General features: G+C 37.5%; 2 protein-coding genes across 3 annotated transcripts; one reads left to right on the forward strand and one right to left on the reverse strand.

The window, feature by feature from the left end:
- Window positions 1-7,913: 7,913 nt before the first annotated feature.
- LOC135627163 (2-oxoisovalerate dehydrogenase subunit alpha 2, mitochondrial-like) lies at window positions 7,914-11,969 on the forward strand. The gene is made up of 9 exons (XM_065133162.1): window positions 7,914-8,256; window positions 9,979-10,116; window positions 10,262-10,444; window positions 10,540-10,697; window positions 10,770-10,869; window positions 10,954-11,065; window positions 11,144-11,283; window positions 11,357-11,542; window positions 11,658-11,969. Exons 1-9 carry the CDS (start codon window positions 8,044-8,046, stop codon window positions 11,823-11,825), a joined length of 1,398 nt encoding a protein of 465 aa, XP_064989234.1. The 5' UTR covers window positions 7,914-8,043; the 3' UTR covers window positions 11,826-11,969.
- Window positions 11,970-13,184: 1,215 nt separating this feature from the next.
- On the reverse strand, window positions 13,185-14,331 carry LOC135637558 (transcription factor MYB54-like). 2 transcript variants are annotated; one of them, XM_065150149.1, is made up of 2 exons: window positions 14,040-14,331; window positions 13,185-13,960 (listed from the first exon to the last, which is right to left on the reverse strand). In XM_065150149.1, exons 1-2 carry the CDS (start codon window positions 14,185-14,187, stop codon window positions 13,329-13,331), a joined length of 780 nt encoding a protein of 259 aa, XP_065006221.1. In that variant the 5' UTR covers window positions 14,188-14,331; the 3' UTR covers window positions 13,185-13,328. The 2 variants fall into 2 exon arrangements, with proteins under 2 accessions (XP_065006221.1, XP_065006213.1); XM_065150141.1 differs by having other exon boundaries at window positions 14,031-14,331.
- Between the last annotated feature and the right edge of the window lie 1,822 nt (window positions 14,332-16,153).

Below are 16,153 nucleotides of genomic sequence, written 5' to 3' on the forward strand. Positions count from 1 at the left end.
TCCCTCGGGCTTCTTTGTAGGTTATTACTTGGTGCTGTGCTTGACGAGTAGATTGCCAATGTGTTGTCCTCATCCTAAATGCCCTCTGTAAGCATTTGAGGGCAATTAAAAGCGCAAACATAGAGAGTGATGATTGTCAATATAAACTTAATCATATGTATGATATTAATAAAACATTTAAGATGTATATATGCATCATCATTTAATTCAAGTTTTAGATGTTTGAATCGGCCTATCAATCTAATATACATTTGTCTTCTGAAACCTAAAACTTATGCATATGTCATTGCAGTTAATCTCTGTTAGCTATCATAATTTAGTTGCTACTTGAATCTTTGATTTGTATTGACATCCTTTATAAACTCATTATGATGATTTATTTGGATTTGACGCAATATAATTCCACATGAATTGGGGAATATATGATACCATCATCTATATCAATACACGTGTGTGAATATAACGGTCCACGAGCTATATACTATAAAAAGCCCATTCATGTGCATGCCAAATCAGATAGAAAATCTCTCACTCAATCAATGCATTCAACTTTGTTGCTTTGCACTTTTCTAACACTTCAACTCCTCGAAATAATTTAAGCATCGAAGAAGTTTTATCCGGTGTACCGTGATGTAATTTTATAGGGTTCAACATCTTTTAGAATCTTCTTGATTTTGTTGTTTTTTATATCAGTAAGAGACAAACACGAAATAAGGTTGCCGTTGTTTTCGAATTAGTATCTAATTTGGATAATCATATTTCGATTTAATACTTTGTCACTGAAAGAAGGATCTTTCCTAAATTGTCTAAATAAATCATGTTGGTCCGTAAGATAATGATACCACTAACACGCCTAACTTGTCTACGATAAAAATATAAAAATACGATCAATACAATCAAAAGTGATATCTATGATGACAGTTTAGTTGACAGAGGCCAAAGCACCTTATATGATGGTAACACAATCGACATGATTCAAAACATTCTCTATGACAATAATATGGTTGACACATCTGAAAGCACACTCTATGATGCTAGTGTAATTATAAGGAAATAATAATATAACCAAGGTGATCGACACCTCAATAATAAGTGGTCGATACCTTAGTGTCAAATGGCTAATATGATGGTGCTAGTCATAGGTGCCCTGCAGGTTAATCATGTGAATGATGACATATATGACAAGATATGCATTCTTTTTTCTTATTATATTATTTGATATTTTATCACTTTATATTACATATATATATATATATATATATATATATATATATATATATATATATATATATATATATATATATATATATATATATATATATAGTCATAGGTTACTCGAGAGGGATATCGAGATAACCAAACAGACTAGTGTACTATATACACGTACATATGATGGAGACGATTGGTCTCATAGCTGCTCGTGTGGGGACCCTAGGGTGTGTAAGTGCTCATTAGAGAATGAGTTCACTAATTGATCCACTTACGGAATGCTAGACGATTAATGATACCTCATTGTCAGACAATGATTCTATTGTTCTAGTTGTATACTTGGTCCTTAGACTTGAGACACCAAGGATATCCTGTATAAGTACTTCATTCTTTGATACTAAACTTATAGGTTTGAAAGTTTTAGATCTAACATAGTTAGTCATCGGGAGTGGCAGCCAATCTTACAAGGACTATTGAGTGTCGATAGAGGATCATCCACTCTCGGTATAATGAGAGGAATATCCCATGTGTTCTTGCTCAAACAAATCCTTGGTTAGGGTCATTCAGATTGAGAGAAAAAGAGTTTTCCGGGAGAATCCGATTAGAGCGAGACTTAGAGTAGAAATCGTATGGGTCTTACAGCATCTTACCCAGTATATGGTCTATGAGATATTAAATGGATGAGGGACTATAAATACACGGTAATTGATGACAAATATGTCTAATGGATTGAATTCCCTTGTATCATCTGGGGACTACAGCGTAGTGGCCTAATACATCTGCAATCGATGAGTTGAGTGAATTATTATGAAGATAATAATTCGCTAAGCTAGAAAGAATTTTGACATGTATGACTCACGACCAGTTCGATATTGGGCCTAGAGGGTCACAAACATATGATAGAAATTGTGACGAGTAGATATTTAAATATGAGATATTTGTTGGAGCCCCTATCTTATTGGATATCTAATAAGCCCCTGAATTATTGGATCCTATAAAAGAGATCTAATAAGAGCCAATGAGAGATTATTGAATAAAGATCCACTAATCTAAAAGGCTTAGATAGTTGGATGGAGATACAATACCCAATATGATAGGATCCATTAGGGTTAAGTTGACAAGGGGTAGGATATATAGGCTAGAGCTTCTCTTGGTTGTCACCTCCTATTCTCCGCTTCCCTTTTCCTCCTCGAATAGCAGACTTGAAGATTTATGGAGCATCGTCGCAACTCTACTATGTGGATCACCGTTAGAGAGGAGGATGCTTGACCTCCTTCATTATTTTTTATAGATCTATAGGAATTCAGGGATATATGATCTCCCTAGGTAAAACATAATCTTTCATATATACAGTTTTCGGTTTTACGGATTTTGCACACCAATCTTTGCACCACGATGAACACAATTTATGAAAAATTTAAGGGTTTTTATTTTATGTTCTTTCACTGCGCATGTGATGTCGTTCCTAAATTTTCTCACACATGATGTCAAGTGGTCGACACCTTAGTACTAAGTGACCAACACTCTTAGTATTATGTGACTAGCACCTCAATGACATGTCCACAACATTTTTGCTATGTGTAGCTAACATGAAATGTCTTAGTGATGTTACCAACCACATTGCACTTGTCACGTGTTCCCCAAATTCAATATAACACAATTCTACCTAAGCTAGGGAATACAAGAAATCATCGCTAACATTAATGCATGACTACATATATAATGGTCCTAAGCCATATAATAAAAGGCCCCTTTGGGTGCATTCCAAAACACATAAAAAAAAAGTTCACTCTTGGTGTTTTGCTAATTCTTCAACTCCTAAGCTAACTTAAGCATGGGAGAGGCTTTGTCGTAGATACTATTGGCATAGATTTGTAAGATTCGACATCTTCTAAATTTGGTTATTCTTGACACTAATAAGAGAGAAATGTAGAATAAGATCCTAGTTGGCTCAAGTTAGTATCCAATTCGGATAATCAGATTTCTACAACAAATAAAAAATATTTATCATGATTGTGAGTTTAGATACTAAATCTTTATATTTCGATGTTCAATTAATACTTTTACAATGTTCTTTCCTTTTTGTATATGTTTTACAATGGGTAAGTGATAGAAAAAAGCGATCTTTAAACCTTAATTATTAAAATGAACCAATTAATTTAGTTGCTTTTTTTATTATTGAATGATATATCATACTTTCTTCTATTTTCATCATGAACTTAGATTCAACTTACATGTGAAGCATAATCTAATTTATATTACATGTTGGATATATAGTTTAATGTATTAATAATCTAAATTAAGATCATGTCTTTTATATAACTAAAGCTTTTATGTTGAATGATATTTGTTTTGGAAAGATATTATTGATGTCTTGGTCAGTCCAATGTGATTCCAGCCTGTGTGTATAGGGATATCCGAGGTACCTTTAAGATGGAAACATCGAGCTCCCGAAGTGCCACCTGCATGAAGACCAAGGTGGAGAAAAGTTTTCTAACTCGATCCCTTCGATGTCTAGTTTAGTAACCCGAGGTAGGTGAGTGTAATAATCAATTATCAAAAAGTGATTCTTTATAACTATGTTAAAAGTGAACTTTTATACCTAGTAGTGAAGGGATAGAATATTCTGTGAAATATTCTTCGAGGGGGTAATCTTTAATAGTCTTTAACAACCTAAATTTGGCCTTTTATTCACATAGGCAATAAGGGTACAGATAACCTATATTAGCCTGCTTTGGAACCGTATCCATATGGGTGCACTGATGAGGAGTAACCTGTCTCTTTCTTTTAGCTTGGATGTCATGCAAAGGACACTATCGAATGGTGATTAGTCAACGATAAGAGAGCAAGGGTGCCCAACTAATATACCTTAAGCATACCTTAAAAAGTGGGTTGGGAAACCCATCCTCCCCACCTCAAGCAACGAGGGGATCAGGGTGCCCAACCTACCCACCTTGGGTGGATGGGGGAGCGATGCCTAACCTCTCCACATTGGGTGAAGGGAGAGGTTAGCTCTTGACTTGCCCACCTCGGAGGGGTGGTTGGCACCTAATTTCTCCACCTAGGGTAAAGGGGGAGGTCAATGTCCAACCTACCCACCTTAGGCAAAGAGAGGTCAATGCTCGACCTCTCTACCTTGGGCAAAGGAGATGTTGATACTCGGCCTACCCATATCGGGTGAAGAAGGGGTCAACACTTGACCTCTTTATTAGTCATAGATGTCCTACAAGTCAATCACGTGAGTGATGACAGATGTGACATGTTATATAATTTTTTTACTTATTATTATTGGTATTTTCTCACTTTATATTATATGTTGCATATATTAGGATATCCATATATCTATGCAATGGGAATTAAATTATATCGCCACTCAATAGTCTTCGTAAGGTTGGCTACCACTCTCGATGATCGGCTGAGCTAGATTTGGAATCTCCAAACCTATAAGTCCGGTATCAAAGAATGAAGTACTCATATAGGACATCCTTAGTATCTCAAGTCTAAGGACCAGATATACTACTGAGACTGCGTAATCATTGTCTAATAATAAGGCATCATCAACCATCCAATATTATATAAGCGGATCAATCAGTGAACTCATTCTCTAATGAGTGCATATATTGTATCCCTAGTGTCCCCACACGAATAGATATGAGACCAGTTGTATTCATTATATAGACGGGTATACAGCACACCAGTCTATCCGGTTATCTCGATGTCCCTCTCTAGTAACCTATTACCGAAATTATTTAGGATCTGTGTTTAAAGGTGAATCGGTCTCATTATAGTGATCTCATCATGATCCGATTCCTATTGCAATCTATGAACATCACAATATATTTATGTGTATATATATAATAATTAATATAAAGTGATAAAAATATCAAAATATAATAAGCAAAAAGACTGTGTGCCAAGTCACACGTGTCATCACTCACGTGATTGGCTTGCAGGGCACCTATAACTAGCGCATTGGGCATATTTTACTTTTTGTCTCCTATTGTGCTCATGTAGATCAAATTTTTTTGACTCACGCACCATAGGTACATTTTGCGTTATGCCTCTCCTCATAGTAGACTTCTTCTCAAGTAGGTCAAGTTTTTTTTACTCACATGACTCGGGCATATTTTGTATTGTGTCTTTCGTCTTGACGAGTTTTTTCTCACGTGACTTGAGTTTTCCTAACTGATATGCCTCATGTAAATTTTGTCTTATGCTTGATAGGTTTCTTTATGCTTTCAAAGGTAGTCTCCGTATATTGGGCATCTTTACGCTTCTCGAGGTATCTCTTGAAGAGTTGGAGTTGCATCCACTTTCAAGGGAGGTGTGCTTCTTACCCTTCCTAATGTGCCATCATGTTGTAATTAATTTTGAGGTTAGGGTATTACATTCAGATCCAACCCAAAGGAACACTTGTCTTCAATGTGAGAGGTGAGAGGTCAATCCTCACCCTATAAGTTGCCCTTAGCCATAGGGGGGGGGGGGTTTGCTTGTAGGACTCATTATCTCATATGAGCCTATGTGATCCCCCTTAAAAACCTTTTCTTCTTAGCCTTGATCTTTCTCTCTGAGACAAATTCTAAATTCTCCCGTTCAAGACAGGTTGGTCTTTGGGTGTCTTAGCCTTTAAACACATCGGCACTCTAATACCTCAGCTTTCTAGCATATCGTTTTCAAAGTACTTATTCCACCTCCATAAGTTAGGGTGTCTTTCTTTTCTCACACAAGCTCCTCTTGATCTCACAACCACCAAATGGTCGAGGAGGTTGGCCCTCCATCATCGAATACCCATGGGTGGAGGAATTTTTGACCTCCCCTTTGTCGGGAGAGTTAATCCCCGTGAATTCAAAAATCCTTTATGATTTAGAGTTCATGAAAAGCATATATGATCGAGACTTAATAATAACTCCATAACTCATAGACTATTTATGGACTAGGTACTCTATTCCAATCGAGTTCGAGTTATAAGTCCCTTAGCTATGTTACTATCCATATAGCCTAATGTTTAATTTTTTTTTGCTTATCTTCTAAAACACTAAAGGTGAGACTTCACTTTCCCCTCCACTAGTGATTGTATATTACCTCCAAATGGTGGAGGATATCATCCTCCTAGATGAGGCCCAACTCATGACACTATTTAGTAGTATTCATCGGGAACTATGCTGATATTATCCTGACTCGTAAACTCTTTGTCGCTTGCTTTTGATTGTGCAAGATAAAAAGTGACTATTACCTTACTACTCGGGAGGGCTTCAAGGTTAGTGGTGCCCCTTCCAACAATAAGAGTTAGAAGGAGCGCTTCTTCTTAATAGGCCTAGGTCAAAATTAGGGGTTCAATCTTGTTTGATCCATACACTCTATAGATAATATATTTTCTTTCTTGTCAGACGAGAAGGTGGATCAAATATTTCGATTGAGAGATATGCTCTTTTCTTTTGAGGTTGTTAAGAAGATGAAAGAGGATTAGCTACTCGATACAGGTCTCAACCCTACTCCTTGAGGTATGATTTGAACACCCCTCCCTCTTTTCTCTCTTCTTTCTATTTCTTTTAAGAAATTATTGTATGTAGTCTCATGACTTTAATTTTCTACAAGTATGGATCTTTGAGCCTTATGAAGATGAAAAGCTGGCTCTTGTTCAGGCACAATAGTAGCCTCTTTCATCCGTGAGCCGTCACCTAAGGTATCAGCTCTGACCTAGTCCAACCATCCTTCCATCGCTAGTTAACCAAGAAAAAAGAAATTATGAGGAAGGTGGCCCATCCTTGGTCGTCGAGGAGTTTGAGGTTGAGTGAATTCCTAAAAAGGAATTGAGCGAGTTTCCTCCTACCCCCGAGATACTAATGTTTTCAGAAGTTGTCGAGGTCCTCCTTGGAAAGAAGATGAGAGAAACAATGGTCAATGATTGACTTATGCATGAGCAAATCTTTTACCATTCATGATATAAAAAGTCAACCCATCAAATCAACTCCAAATACTTAATTATAGTCAAGATGAGAGAATCTATAAAAAGAGTAAAAAAATATGAAGCAACGTCAGAACTAGAAATAATACGACTAACGATTTTTATCAATAAAAAAATTTAACATAATATTGAGCGAGTCATACATATAAACATTTAAGTAGATTGAGACACCACAAAGTAAATTAAGAAAAACAAGATAATCTCATGTAAAAGCTGAAAAAGTAAGAATTTTATGGATAAATTACATTTATAATCGATAAAATTAATTTTGTTAATAATTTTAATACTAACTAAACTGCACTTCTTATTATTAGTTATCTGATCAACGGCAACGTTTTCCCGAGTCCAAGCTGACGTGTCCAACGCCACCGAGAAAGAGTTTCCGAGACGCAAAAAGAAAAAGTACGGCGTGCAAATAAAGAAACTAGCAATTACCAAAACCCCACGTGCCGGATTCTTCCCCCCGCCCACACGCGGCGGACTCACAGCCTTAACGTGCACTCTCTGTACGACACGTCTTCTCAAGACCCGAACCCTGCTCAATACGAAGCAGCCGATCCCCGTAAATGACCAAAACGCGGTAGGACGAAACCTCGGGCCACGAGCACGCTGACGTGGTGATCGTATCGGCCGTGTGAATGACGACAACAGTCATGATGATCGTCCGTGGATCGCTGCGTCATCTGTAATCTTATGGTACCTATTGGTCCGGGAGAAAAGGAGACAAGCAAGCCCAGATAAAGATGAGACAAACTCCTTCCTCCATCTCACCATCTCCTCCTCTCCTCTCCTCTCCCTCTCCCTCTCCCTCTCCCTCCCTATTTCTTCCCCCCTTCTTCTCCGAGGAGTTTATGTAACAGTGTGCGACAATGGCTGTCCGATTGATGAGATCACCAACGTTGGCGTGGAGGAAGATGGCTTCTCTGGCCGCCTTTGGTCGTAGCCTCTGCCCTACATCGCCTCGGTTCCCGGCGCCGGCTTGCGGCAACCACGGAAGTCTCCTTCGCCCGGTACGGCACCTTGGGTCGGGAGAAGCCGCTGGTGAACGCGTATTGCAGGTGGACAATCGCTGCAGTGATCAGGTTTAATCCTTTGCCTTATATGCGATTGTGCCGGATTTATCTTAGGGTTGATGCACCCAATCTTTCTTATGAAAATGATATCTTTGGTTTTTAGGTTTTAAGTTTAGTTGAATCCTTCTTTTTATTAGACATTTTGAGAGGGTGGTCAGGTAAGATTTTGACTTGAGGGTATTGCTGGCAAAAGATGCCAAAGCTGTCCCAACGCAGAGCCCTATTCATTCACAGAGGGAAGATGTTGATGTTGCTGGTGACGAGGATTTGGATTCCTGTGAGCGTCGGTGTCCCGATTATTAAATTCAAGGGTAAAGGATTTTTATAGACGGCATTAGAACTTCTGATGTAATTTTGACATTTCCCTCTCAAAGGCCCAGTGGCTTGTACTATCTGCTTGTAGATTTGAACGTTCTCTGTATGGGAGAAACCTGTTAAATTGCAAGAGAATTCATAATGTCATGTTTATGGAAAAGGATCAACATGATAATCGGTACATGGTTCTCTTTAATTCGCTCACCGCATAGAGACCATGTGATAGATGTGACTGATATTTAATGATTTCTTGCAAATTTGAGCATGAGGATCAAGAGATAAAAATGTTTGACCAGATCATGGCCTTACTTGGTAGATGAAAGGCATAGTATCAGATCTTTAACCATATGATTGCTCAATGGAATTGAATAGCAAAGTTCTAGTTAAAAGAATTCTTTGACAAGTTGGGAGAATACTCATTAACTTTTCATATGGGCTCAGAAGTTCATGTATCATTTTTCTTTTTTCTTTTTTTTTGCTTAACTATTTTGTGGAAACATTTGGAGGACAGGATTCATGAATGATGCTAATGGACATGAAAACATATAATGGAATGCCAACAGTTTGTTTTCGATAGGTCTCTTGTTATGTGTGTCATGTTTTGACTTAGATTTATTGAGTAGGGAAGTGTTATATGCTTATTTAGACAGCATCATGAAGGATTATACTGTATTTAATTGAAAACTTGAGAAATCCTAGCAAATCTTCCTGGTTTGTGTACAAATATAAGGCTGAAATCCTAGATCTACTTTTCTTCATCTGCTAAGTTGATTAAATTTATTACTCAGCAAACAATAGGGAGATATTTGAGGACTTTAAATTGGAGGAGACCTTACCAGATATGCTGTGTTAAATAGATTACTGTGCAAGATGATAGTAAGCAAGAGATGATGGTTTCTTTTGTTGAAAAATATTATGTTGGATGTGTGGCCAACTTGGAGTGATATATACCCATAAATTTTCAAGCTTAGGAATTGGGAGACTTGACAATTATTTTATCCAAAAGTAGAACTGTTCCTGATTTCACTTTTGATCCTAGAAGACAGGAAAGCCAAGGAAAACGTGCCAAAGAGATAGAACGGGGCAAGGGAGGAACAGGATTTAGATAAGGGGACATAAATTTGTTGGTTGGAAAGGAGGTCCTTCTCATGTTACTGAGGTGAAAATAAAATAAATTACCAGCTATGTTTTTAGGTTCAGTGTTTTGGCTTTGACCGCTGCTTAGTTTTTATACATTTCAGGAGTCGTTGGAATATTGAGATTACTACATGGTTTAGTAAATTATAGATCAAGGACTGTAGTTTCCAACTACATTATGAACAATTAGACTTACCTACTGCGGAAGAATAATGGTAGTCTTCTAGATTCTTAAGATTTCTGGCTGCATCTCAAGGATTTTCGTCATGGTAATGGCAGGTGCTGGATTTTCCTGGAGGAAAGGTTATGTTTGTCCCTGAAATGAGGTTCTTACCAGGGTCTCCAAATGAACGAATCAACTGCTACCGTGTTCTTGATGACAATGGGCAAACTATATCAGGCAGCAGATTCCAGGAGGTATTCGTTCTCCCCTCTTTGGTAGTGATTTGCAATTTTTTTAAAGCAGAACAAAGCAGAAATTTCATAGCATTGTAAGAAGAAGAGTTCACAAAATTTTAGTGTGCTATTGATTGTTGCTAACAAAACCATTTTTTAACATCAGGTGAGCAAAGAAGTCGCCATCAAAATGTACAGTGACATGGTCACTCTTCAAGTTATGGATACTATCTTCTATGAAGCTCAGAGACAAGGAAGAATCTCCTTTTATCTTACCTCTAATGGGGAGGAAGCTATAAATGTTGCATCAGCTGCTGCTCTTACCATGGATGATATCGTCTTTCCTCAGGTACATAAACAGAATGAATGATCCTTTTTTTCTCTTGTTGCTGTTATCCGCTGATGACATAATCTAATCATTATGGATAACCGTGCTCAATCTAGTACAGGGAGCCTGGTGTGCTCTTGTGGCGAGGTTTCACCTTGCAAGAATTTGCAAACCAATGCTTTGGCAACATGTTAGATTATGGTAAAGGACGACAGATGCCAATCCACTATGGGTCAAGCCGGCTCAATTACTTCACGGTCTCATCGCCTATAGCGTAAGGATCAACTTCCTCTTATAAGCCAGTAAATAGATCAGATATTTTCTCCTCACATTCTGTACTTCACAGTACACAAATCCCTCATGCTGTTGGAGCTGCTTATTCCCTCAAGACGGATGGGAAGAATGCATGCACCATCACTTATTTCGGAGACGGTGGCACCAGCGAGGTACACAAGCAAGTTCACTACTGCTGCATCAGTAAAACTTCCACCACCATGATTGATTTTTCTGATTGAGAAATGTTGTGGCAGGGAGATTTCCATGCTGCACTAAACTTTGCCGCGGTCATGGAGTCACCAGTCATCTTCTTTTGCCGCAACAATGGATGGGCAATAAGCACACCTACAGAAGAACAATTTCGAAGTATTGACAAATCCACGTAGTTCATTAGGATCTTCCCCCAAAACTAGATCTAATATTGCTGTGCTGTTGAAATGGTAGGTGATGGTGCTGTTGTCCGAGGTCAGGCTTATGGAATACACAGTATCCGTGTCGATGGCAATGATGCTCTTGCTGTGTACAGTGCAGTGCATGCTGCCCGCGAGATGGCCGTCCATGATTGCAGGCCTGTTTTGGTTGAGGTGGGGGTGTCAATCTTTACTGATAAAATCACTCTTCAAGATTGCTGAACTCAACACTGCTTCAAACGAACAGGCACTGACATATAGAGTGGGGCATCACTCTACATCAGATGACTCCACCAAGTATCGGTCGATCGATGAGATCGAGCACTGGAAGACTGCACGAGACCCTGTGTCGAGATTCAGGAAATGGGTTGAAGGAAATGGCTGGTGGAGTGAAGCTGCTGAAGTGGAACACAGAAGCAGTACCAGGAAGGAGGTATCGTAAACTGCAAATTGTAATGCTTGTGATACAGAACTCTCTCAGCATCCATTCCCTCACTCTCAGCATCCATTCCCTCTAATATCTCTGTGCATGGCATCCCATCTTGCAGCTATTGCGAGCTATTCAGGTTGCAGAGAGAGCAGAAAAACCTCCGTTGAGCGAGCTATTCACAGATGTGTATGATCAAGTTCCTGCGAACCTGCAGGAGCAAGAGAAATCACTCCGCGAAACCATCAAGAAACATCGGAACGACTATCCATCTGATGTGCCGGTCTAGTAGAACATCCAAAGGCCCATATCTGTAGTTCATTACAACTATGTTGTTTCTGGGAACCATCAATAGATGTATTCCAAGAACAAAGGATAGAATAAATGTAAACAAGTTGAATAGCCAAACATTCGTTATATTGTTTTTTGTTAAGTCTTATTAGATCCTCCTCTATCTTTACTCGTATGACTAATCGCAATTGTTGCTATATTAATTTTGGAAAAACACTTAATTATTTTATATTAAAATATTTTTTTCATCTTTTCTGATAACGTGCATTGTTTTTTACCTCAATTACACATTTCTTTTATGCAAATTATTTCTTAGTCGTTCAACGTTCCTATACATAAACTATAGCTGATCTTATAATAGTATGATAAAATTATTCCTTTAATAAAGTCTCCAATTTAATTTTTTTATTTTTTATTAATAATATCTTCATGGATAATATATTCAAAATATTAGCTACATATCCCTTTTTCCTGACGATAGGATAAATCGATCTAGTTATAATATTTTTACACTACCTTATAATATTTTTAATAATAATATAAAAATACTATAATAGAGTAAAAAAAGACTATGTTGCACTGTTTTTTTAAATATTACTGAAAATATTATAACAAAGTGCAAAAATATTATTTATTATAAATAATATTTTTATCAAATTTATATCGTAACATAGTGTAAAAATATTATAACTAGATCGGTTCACCCCGTAGACGAATTCATAATTATGCAAATTAATTCTTTGTCGTTCAACGTTCCTATACATATACTATAGTTGATCTTATAATAGTATGATAAAATCATTCCTTTAATATACTCTCCAATTTAATTTTTTTAATTTTTTATTAATAATATCTTCATGGATAATATTTTCATAATATAATATATTCTATGATCATCAAAGGTAGATTTCCAAAAAAAAAAAAAACTTCTTTTTGAGTTTTTCTCAAAAAAAGCATCCTCAAATTTTTTAACACTATCCTTTTTTTTTTACCTAATACTTGAAATACCCCTTTCCCCTTCCTTTTCATAGGGACCTATCCACAACATAAATCGATCTAGTTACAATATTTTTACACTACATTATAATGTTTTCAACAATAATATGAAAATACTATAATTATGTTGCAATATTTTTTTCTAATATTGCTGAAAATACTATAACATAAGTGTAAAAATAGATATTAGACAAAAAAAAAAAATGCCATTAGAGAATTATGAAAATGAAGGATACTTCCCGAACAAAACCCAAAAAATTTTTGGAATTCACCTTTTCTTCAACATTATATAATTTTTCTCCTTCTACTATAAATAATTTTCACCAAATACTGAATTATCTAACTCCATAATTTATCCTGCACTTCTTCATGCATATCATACACTGATGTGCCATGGGTAAAAGAAGGAAGCTACATTGATGAGAACAAATGCACCTGAGAAACTATCACGTATATATCACATCTTCTCTCCTATCATATTTTACAGCTAATTGAGGTTTTGGATTCAAGGTGTTATTCCAACTCCCAAAAAGTCTATGAAGGGAACGTTCTTGCCCCTCTCATTCTGCTCATTATCATCCCCACGTCTGATTGCATGGCCTACACAACTATCATACTCGGAGGAGAATTTGGAGTTAGGAGCAGCAGCCCTCTTGTTGTGACCATCCTCGCATGCTCTGAGACTCCTGTAAGTTTGGTGACGATGGCGAATCGATTGATCATGGAGCTGTGAAGTCTCGAGAGTACAGCAACTGCATCTAAAGCTGGAGTAGTTTCTTCTCTCTGAACCAAATCCTTGTGGTACCAAATGGATCCTTGATCCGAAGAAGGCTGATGCAGGAGTAGTTGTACCGTTCGTGCCATCTCCAACCTCAAAAGGTAGCTGCGAAGTAAAATCCTGATCGGTTCTCTTCCTCATGAGCTTTAATCTTTCTCTGTGCCGGCGAGCCATGATGACATGCCAGTGGTTCTTCACTGAGTTGTCTGTTCTTCCAGGGAAGAGCTGTGCGATCAGTGCCCACTTGTTTCCATGAACTTGTTGAGCTGCAAGCAGCATTTCTTCCTCTTCCGCTGTGAATGGGCTTCTGTTAATCCTCGGGTCAAGTTGGTTGAACCACCTCAGTCTGCAGCTCTTACCTGCAAAAGGATGAAAACAACACATGGCACACAGTTCTTCGAGAGCAAGAGAAGGTAAGAGAAAACACACCTGATCTACCTTGCAGCTTCTCAGCTATCGAGTTCCAGTTGTGAGGCCCAAACTGCTCTACGAGCTGCCGCAGCTTCGCATCTTCGCTTGGTTTCCAGTGCCCACGAGGGCATGCCTTCATGTCACCTGATCCAGTCGATGTTGCCGTCGATTCCATCACTGCTCCTACTAAAACTAGGGGATGGGAAGAGAGGAAGAGAAGTAAGAAATGAGGAGTTAGATTGGGTTAGGGTTTGGATGGCATGTCCTTTTTGTTAGTTGTACACGACAGAGAAGGAAGGGTGGCAGTGTTCGAGTTGCGTGTTAGGCCATTGCCCAACATCTCTCTCTATCAAATTGCACCTGTCCTAACTCCATTAATGGAGTCATATGTACACGTTCTTTCCTTTTAACTTCCTTGACAATCCTCTCTATCATACACATCTCTCCAAAGAAAAATCTTTCTTTGAGGTCTTGGGTTAACAACAGTGCAAGAAACAGATTCATCAAGTTCTTTATTTTGGTGGATCAATGAACGTCATGGTCTCATCCACGTTATGCAAACAGGTGACTGGAATACCCACATAACTAATGTTGATTGCTACAAAGACAAAGGTAACTAATATATATACAAAGGTGCCATGAATTCCTTGTGCAAAAGTAGGGTTTCAAAGCATTGACATGGCTCAGGTTTCCAGAAGAGTTCAGGGTTGAAGACATGATCGACTTGTCTCGCTGAAGATAGGGAACAGACAGCACGTCGAGAACACTGAGAAGCAACTTTTGAATCAATCAACTATGTCCTTAGAAAAAGTCTTGTAGACGAGGTTATAATTAATCCTCCATGCATGAACTTACAGTGTCTTGTTTGAGTTGCAATGTCATAAGGCCATGCTTATCTAACTTTGATGTCATGCTCAGAGGCTTTCCAAGAAAGCTTAAACTCTCTCCTGCCTTCCATAATAGACATTTGAAATGTTCAGAAATAAGAGAATGTGTAAATGCAATAAAAGAAGCCAACCATCATTAAATTGCTTGATGAAAGCCTTGGCTAGCAGCAATTATTTTTGATGTATGAGCCAAGTTAGATCTGATATAAGCACTTTATAAGGCTCAAATTATAGTATAATGGAGGCAATTAATGTGTCTAAAATGAATAAGGATGAAACTAAAACTAGATCACAATTACTGGAGTCCTAAAGGAATAGGGTTTGAACACCAATACAACATAAAAGTTTAAGCCATATATTTATATCCTAACATTGTGGAACTAATCTTCAACCTCCATTATACATAAAATTAATCCTCAAAAAGCAATATCCTAATTCATTAGCTAACTACCAACTAATCACAAAGAGTTGCTTAGTCAAAGTAGTTTCACTATCCATTCAGTGAGAAACTTCTGATATCATACAACAGTTGGCTGCCACATTATAGGTCATACCTAATCTACTTCATAAAAAAATAATATATAAGAACTTATAGGTGATGTACACATGTAGATAGTGATAGGTGCATTAACCATCATAATATAGTGCATTATATAAAGCTTTTGCTTGTTAAGAAGGTTGGGTGATCCTACAAGTAGTGCATGACAATGCACCAACAAAAAGATCCCATCAAAGTTTCCATAAAATGAAACAAGAATGGCCCACTTAGTTTAGGCATGCTTGTGGAATAAGAAATGCTATCCAAAATTATATATCCAAGGCAGATATATCAAACAATGACTATAGGAGGAAGAGGTCAAAAGAAGCAGTCTCAACCATTACAGGGCATTGCAGATGACAACATTAAAAGAAGCAACATTTATTATATTCAAAACAATTAATCCAATTATATATAGAAGCATACATTAAAATTGGCAGAGAAAACAGTTTAAGAAATAATTCATATTTCATCTTTCCTTTCCCCACCACAGTTGATCTGCATGGCTTCTCTAATGAGTCATGAAGTACTGGCAAAGATAGGAAATGGCTTCGTTAATCAAACATGGAGGCTTATATAAATTAATCAAAGTTCAAATAGCTATTACCCACTATGAGCTATCTTTCGGAGAAGATATTATTCTTGTATCGCGTGTCAACTCTTCCTACCAAGCGCTAAATGTTATTACTCTATCAAAGCATCATGACTTTCGTAAG

The sequence above is a fragment of the Musa acuminata genome, chromosome BXJ1-3, assembly GCF_036884655.1.
Source record: "Musa acuminata AAA Group cultivar baxijiao chromosome BXJ1-3, Cavendish_Baxijiao_AAA, whole genome shotgun sequence".
In the NCBI taxonomy this organism is placed as follows: Eukaryota; Viridiplantae; Streptophyta; class Magnoliopsida; order Zingiberales; family Musaceae; genus Musa; species Musa acuminata.

What these genes read in the sequence shown, in the direction of transcription:
- LOC135627163 (XM_065133162.1), top strand. Translation starts at nt 8,044, where the DNA reads ATGGCTGTCCGATTGATGAGATCACCAACGTTGGCGTGGAGGAAGATG. An exon ending in ACAATCGCTGCAGTGATCAG is followed by an intron (nt 8,257 to 9,978) that starts GTTTAATCCTTT and finishes TGGTAATGGCAG; the next exon opens with GTGCTGGATTTTCCTGGAGG. An exon ending in TACAGAAGAACAATTTCGAA is followed by an intron (nt 11,066 to 11,143) that starts GTATTGACAAAT and finishes TTGAAATGGTAG; the next exon opens with GTGATGGTGCTGTTGTCCGA.
- LOC135637558 (XM_065150141.1), bottom strand. Translation starts at nt 14,187, where the DNA reads ATGGAATCGACGGCAACATCGACTGGATCAGGTGACATGAAGGCATGC. An exon ending in GAAGCTGCAAGGTAGATCAG is followed by an intron (nt 13,961 to 14,030) that starts GTGTGTTTTCTC and finishes ATCCTTTTGCAG; the next exon opens with GTAAGAGCTGCAGACTGAGG.